This window comes from Schistocerca americana, chromosome X (genome assembly GCF_021461395.2).
Source record: "Schistocerca americana isolate TAMUIC-IGC-003095 chromosome X, iqSchAmer2.1, whole genome shotgun sequence".
NCBI classification, from domain to species: domain Eukaryota; kingdom Metazoa; phylum Arthropoda; class Insecta; order Orthoptera; family Acrididae; genus Schistocerca; species Schistocerca americana.
In genome coordinates this window covers 143331221-143338252 of record NC_060130.1, presented here as the reverse complement: position 1 = coordinate 143338252, position 7032 = coordinate 143331221, and the positions used below count along the sequence as shown (strand labels likewise).

At 40.4% G+C, this 7032-nt stretch overlaps 1 protein-coding gene across 1 annotated transcript in view; it reads left to right on the top strand.

The window, feature by feature from the left end:
• The first annotated feature begins 6444 nt into the window (after positions 1–6444).
• Positions 6445–7032, top strand: part of LOC124556526 (polypeptide N-acetylgalactosaminyltransferase 16-like) — a 582211-nt gene continuing 581623 nt past the window's right edge. The window contains exon 1 of the mRNA XM_047130482.1: positions 6445–6631. Within this exon, the coding sequence (XP_046986438.1) occupies positions 6461–6631 (171 nt within the window). The 5' untranslated portion in view covers positions 6445–6460. The remainder of the gene's footprint in view (positions 6632–7032) is intronic.

Here is a 7032-nt window from a genome sequence, read left to right as displayed (position 1 = left end):
GAATTACCGCAAAATATGATGCCATATGCAAGCAATGAGTGAAAATAAGCTAATTAATAAATAATAACAAATTAAATAAATTAATAAATAATAAATTAATAAGCTAATTGATTAAGATGTTTATCACCAAAATTTGCAATGACCCTTATTGCATAAGTAGCTGAACTCAAAAACGTTTCAGCAGATCATCAATGTGTTTCTTCCAATTTAATCTCTCATCAATGGACACACCTAAAAATTTTGAATATTCTACCTTAGCTATATGCTTCTGATTATGGTCTATATTTATTAATGGCGTCATACCATTTACCATATGGAACTGTATGTACTGTGTCTTATCAAAATTCAGTGAGAGTCCATTTACAAAGAACCACTTAGTAATTTTCTGAAAGACATTATTAACAATTTCATCAGTTAATTCTTGTTTGTCAGGTGTGATTACTATACTTGTATCATCAGCAAAGAGAACTAACTTTGCCTCTTCATGGATATAGAATGGCAAGTCATTAATATATATTAAGAACAACAAAGGACCCAAGACCGACCCTTGTGGAACCCCATTCTTGACAGTTCCCCAGTTTGAGGAATGTGCTGATCTTTGCATATTATGAGAACTGCTTATTTCAACTTTCTGCACTCTTCCAGTTAGGTACGAATTAAAGCATTTGTGCACTGTCCCACTCGTGCCACAATACTTGAGCTTGTCTAGCAGAATTTCATGATTTACACAATCAAAACCCTTTGAGAGATCACAAAAAATCCCAATGGGTGGTGTTCGGTTATTCAGATCATTCAAAATTTGATTGCTGAAAGCATATATGGCATTTTCTGTTGAAAAACCTTTCTAGAAACCAAACTGACATTTTGTTAGTACTTCATTTTTACAGATATGTGAAGCTACTCTTGAATACATTACTTTCTAAAAAATTGTGGATAAAGCTGTTAGAAGGGAGATTGGACGGTAATTGTTGACATCAGATCTTTCCCCTTTTTTTATGCAAAGGTATAACAATAGCATATTTCAGTCTATTAGGGAAAATGCCCTGTTCCACAGAGCTATTACACAGGTGGCTGAGAATCTTACTTATCTGTTGAGAACAAGCTTTTAGAATTTTGCTGGAAATGCCATCAATTCCATGTGAGTTTTTGCTTTTAAGCAAGTTTATTATTTTCCTAATTTCAGAGGGAGGAGTGGGTGAGATTTCAATTGTATCAAATTGCATAGGTATGGTCTCTTCCATTAACAGCCTAACATCTTCTAATGAACACCTGGATCCTACTTTTTCCACAACATTTAGAAAATGATTATTAAAATATTTTCAACTTCTGACTTTTTGTTCGTAAAGTTTTCATTCAATCCGATGGTAATACTGTCTTCCTGTGCTCTTGGTTGACCTGTTTCTCTTTTAATAATATTCCAAATTGTTTTAATTTTATTATCAGAGTTGCTGATTTCCGACATGATACACATAGTTCTGGATTTTTTAATAACTTTTCTTAATATAGCACAGTAATTTTTATAACGTTTGGTAGTTTCTGGGTCACTACTCTTTCTTGCTGTCAGATACATTTCCCTTTTCCGGTTACAAGATATTTTTACACCCTTAGTAAGCCATGGTTTGTTCCATGGTTTCTTATGAGTATATTTAACTATTTTCTTGGGGAAGCAGTTTTCAAATGCATTTACAAAAGTGTCACGATATAAATTATATTTCAAATTGGCATCAGGTTCACAGTACACCTCATCCCAGTCTAACTGCTGTAGGCTTTCCCTGAAATTTGCAATTGTTAAATCGTTGACTGAACATACTACTTTGGAGGACTGTTTAGTACTGCTGAATGGAGCTATGTCATATATTGTAACTAGCTGTGCACCATGATCAGAAAGACCATTCTCAACAGGCTGAGCATTTATCTGGTTAAACTTATCTTGGTCTATAAAGAAGTTATCTACCAGTGTGCTGCTATCCTTTACCACCCGAGTAGGAAAGTCAATAATGGGTGTCAAATTGAAAGAACCAAGTAATACTTCAAGGTCATTTTTCCTATTACCATCTTTCAGAGAATCTACATTGAAGTACCCACAAATAATAATTTGTTTCCCCCTGTCTGACAGATAGCACAACAAGGAGTCCAAATTTTTCAGAAATAGATGAAAATTTCCTGATGGGGACCTATATACAGTTACAATTATAAATGTGCCTTTATTCAATTTAAGGTCACAGGCACATGCTTCTATATGTTTCTCTACACAAAACTTTTTTATTTCTATACTTTTTGCACAATGATAACTTTTGACATATATGGCAACTCCTCCTTTCTCGATATTTTCTCTAATTACATGTGCAGAGAGCTTATATCCACTTACATTTACCTTATCCATATCAGTCACAATGTGATGCTCAGACAGGCATTGTATATCTATTTCATCCTAAGCTTCTAAATCTTCTAAACAAAGCAGAAGCTCATCTATTTTATTCTTTAAACTTCCAATATTTTGATGAAATATACTTACATTATTTTTAATTATACTTTTATGAGTACCTTTCCTTATTATAACATTATTCCGACATCGAATTGTCAATCAGCGATCCAAACACTCTAAAAGGAACACTATTTTGTGAGATTTTGTACCCATTTTTCTATTATGTCCTCGTTTTGAAAAGAATTGGCCCATTGTGCGCCGGAAAAAATGAAACGTGGAGTATTGTGTTGTCAAAGAAGTAACAGCAGGAGAACAGTGACTTCGTACGTGGACTAGCCATAGGACGTCACCCGAGTAACAAACCTATCAGCAACATTTCAACACTTCTAATACTGCCCAAATCGACTGTTGCTAACGTATCTTTCAGAGGGGAAACGCGAAGGAACAACTACAGCTAAAGCAAGAGCAGGTAGATGATGTACTGACGGACTGTCGAACATTGGAGAAGTTGGCTGTAAAAATTTGTATGAAATCAGCGTAAAAAATCACTCGTGAGTTCCAAAGTGCTACTGGCATTCCACCTAGCACAATGACTGTGCACAGGGAGTAAAAAGAACGGGGCATAATGGTCGAGCAGCTCCTCATATGCCATACATTCAACTTAAACGACGCTTAGGTGCCGTAAAGAGTGACGCCACTGGATGTGAATGAGTGGAAACGATGAATCACGCTGCACCCTGCACCAATCCGATGGATGGGTTTGGGTTCTGGAGAGCGTTACCTGCTATCGTGTGCAATGCCAACAGTGAAGCACGGTGGTAGTGTTATGGTGAGGAGGATTGTTGTGGTTAGGGTGTGGTCCCATGAACACATTTTCAACATTGTGTGCTGCTTAAGTAGAGGTGCAGTTCGGATACAATGATTTTATCAGCATTGGAGGGCACCCTGCCGTAAAGCAGCGTCAATAGACAAGAAGAATGGAAGTAAGAGTACGGTTTAATGACGTCATCAGAAACGGACCACAAACCTGGATTGTTCATTTAAGGATGGAGAAGGAAATCAGCCGTGCAGTTTCAGATGATCCATCCTGTCACTTACCTGGAGAGATTTAGAGAAATTTCGGAAAACCTAAATCAGGCCAGTCAGACGCGGACTCAAACCGTCGTCCTCCCGAATAAGAGTCCAGAGCGGTAAATATTGCGCGACCTTGCTCGGTATCTTCGAGACAATAGTTTGTGGTCAATAACATGCCCAAAGACCCAATCTGAAAGCTATAGAACACATATGAGGGGTCGAATTCGCTCCACACCCCAGCGTCCAGCACCACTACGGTTGTTGAGGAAGAATGCTCTGTCATTCCTCCACAGACATTCAGATACATCACCGGAAACGTTCCCAGTAGAGTTGAATCCGCCACAAAGGCGAAGGGCAGTGACAACCCATGTTGTATTTTGAAGCTTTACATAGCACTATGATTAGAATGATGAAAGCATTCGACTGCTCTTAGTTTGCCCACTATCGGACTTTAAAACTGTACAAGAGGTTCCGCAAAAAAAATGCATGAAACATAATGCAAAATCACAGTAGGCGCATTTGGCGAAAACAATATATGGACAAACCTCAGAATCACACTCCTGAGCTGCAAAATCAAATGCCACACGAATCACACATTCTCGAATTCAGCAGCACTGTCAGGAGTGTTGTAGACAGTCGTTCGCCAGGAATACTGAAGCGCAGGGTAATACACTGTAGCTGGTTATCAATAATAGAATGCATTTTCATAATGAAAATTCTATTTCCTAATTTAGTGTCGAAGTCACTGCAGAAAGTCCTTATAGAGGCTGTTATCCTTCTTCTATATATTTTATATTCTTAGAAGACACGTAAATCCAAAGGATGTACGTATTTTGTTGCTTTTGGTGGAATGATCATCCATTCATTGCTTTTACCCTCAAATGAATCATTTACTATTGTCGTGTCCGTGTGAGCACTCCAAGAAACACAAAGTAGTATATACTTCCGTTAATTGCGACATCGTCATAAACAAAAATCACTAAAAGAATTTTTAATTGTCTCTTAAAATTTTCCCACTTGTGCTAGCCTCCAAATGTATGTTTCGTGGAAAATTGTGTTCAACAGCCTTTTCAACTTTCTGGTCGAAAGTTTTTTTCTGAAGACAAATATACAGCTTTTTTGTTAGGCGTCCACTCGTTGAAAGTGTAACATCTATTGCACGAGTTGTATTGTGCGAAGACTAGACAGAGACGACTGTTGATTTTTTCCCCGTTTCTAAATAGTGTCCCACCAGAAGTTAGTTCATAATTAAATCCACTTTGAACAGTTTCCAAATGCGGTGTTGCTGTGTCTGGGAACTTGCCGTTTTCTGGTTTATTTCTTCGGCAAAACGGGCCCGAGACTGGCGAATACCTTAGTCTACCTGTACATCTGTGGCTGTCACGAAAGCAGTGATGTGTCTATGGTACATTCTGTGTTCTTTCTTGAGACGTGCTATGAGAGCTATAGAACATTTAAACTTCGTGTGCCCAATTTCTCTTGATTTTTGAATTGACCAAAATTTCTGGTGATAGTAATAGACACATTTTCCTTCATTCCTCGTTATGTAGAATTAGGGTGACCTTTTATCTCCAGCTCTTTGACTGCCTTGTTACCTCGCAATGGATGTTCATTACGCCTTTTTTCTGCACATAATCAAATATTAACTTTGATGTTTGATGCGCTTTTTATAGATGGATGTCTCTTCAATAATGATCCGTAGGTCGCAGCTTTACCGGGGGGTGTATGATAATCATACGTTCAAGATGTTCTTCCGGCAATTTTCTTAAGATACTAACAGTATTGGATTTCTTTTCTTGTGGGGATTCATAGTCACCAGAACTGTTCACTTCTCTCTGAGGAGTACTGCTCCCGCCACTGCCAATAGCACTATAATCCTGAATACCATTAATCATGTTATCGTGTTATAAAGTCGTTTTCTTAATCCACTATTCTATCCAGTGTAACTTCAGTTGAGCAGTCAAATGAATATTCTTGTTTCTGAATAATGGATTCATCAAACACATCGCGAAAGCGTCGTCATCTTATCCTACACCGCGTTCCGTTGGACAACGCCTGCTTAACTTGGATGCCACAATATTTAAAATGTTCCAAGCATTAATGGCCTCGCTCATTTTTGCTCTGTAAGTGTGCCAATCCTGACACATGTAGTCTATACTAAACACGTCCTCGATAAATCAGCATCATAAAGTTAACAGTGTCAAACATTTTGATTCGTTGTGACACTTCCATATTTCATTTGAATGGTCACACAGTTTCGTCAGAATTATATTAAACGCGCGATTAATTCTTCAAATGTTACCATTTCCGCTTTTAATTGTAACTGTTTTATTGCGGTATTATAATTTCGGCCTCTGTGTCATTTTCAAGCATAAGATGGATATCGTATTATGGCACAGAAATAGTTACCTCTGCCCCGCTTGACTCTCTCGAGTCAGCATGTAAATTGTACAAGTATACTGGCTGAGGTAACTATTTGACTGGTGTGTTAACCCCATCCCCTTTCCTCCGAGACTGCAAGTGATGTCGTGCACAAACCGAGAGCAACGTGATCGTACGCCGTCGCAGGTGTGATTAGAAATGTGAGGCGGGTCTGCGTACAAATGTTTGAATACAAGATCCCGTTCGAGCGGAGAGACGTCTCTTGTCAAGGCAGTCGAGTCACTATCTACGTCACTGACCACAATCGCGACGTCGTTGGCGGCAGAAGTTGGTCCCTGTTACGACACTGCAACGTACGCTCCGCCGTACGCCGCAGACCGGCCGGCGGGTACGAACGTCATCGCAGAAGTGGAGTGCGCGCGGCGGTAGTCGGCTGCGGCTGCGAGAGCGACACTAGCGCCGCTGTTGGCGCGCGCGCCGGACAGTATTGCCATCTGTGAACTACGCGCAATGCCGGCCAGGTGGTGGTGACGTGCGCCGGCGGCCTTCGACTGGCCGCGCCTCCGGCACACGCGGGAAATGAGTTTTGTGGGCGCAGAAGGCGCGCGGTACCTGCGGCGCGCCGGCTGCCACGAGATGCGCGCCGCGCGCAGACGCTTGCGCCTCGCCTGCGCCGCCACCGCCGGGGCGCTGCTGCTGCTGTACGCGCTCGCCGACCTCGCCGCCTTCAGTCAGCGCGCCACGCGCAAGGTAGCCCATTCTCGTGTACGCAGCCGCAGCATCTCGCGTGCGCATTATCATTCTCTCGCTGGTTTTGCACACCGTTCGGCAAAGTGGTACTTACCACGATTAATTAATCACGTTAACTTCTTTCAAAACGAGTCCACAGCCTCTATAAATTCTTTAACTGACTTCATTTTTCTTTTTGTTGTAACAGCTTTATAACGCTATTGTATTTTCGGCTTTTGCGCCATTTTCGAGAGTAAGATCTGATGTCATACGATGGCATAGAAGAAGGTTAAAAATAACGATCTTGTAGGGCTGTATCACTCACGGTGGCTGTTATGAGTGACACGAGTATATTAGTGTTATTTACATGCAGACTTAAGAGAGTCAACGACGAGCGGCAAAGATTACTATTTCTATGACAT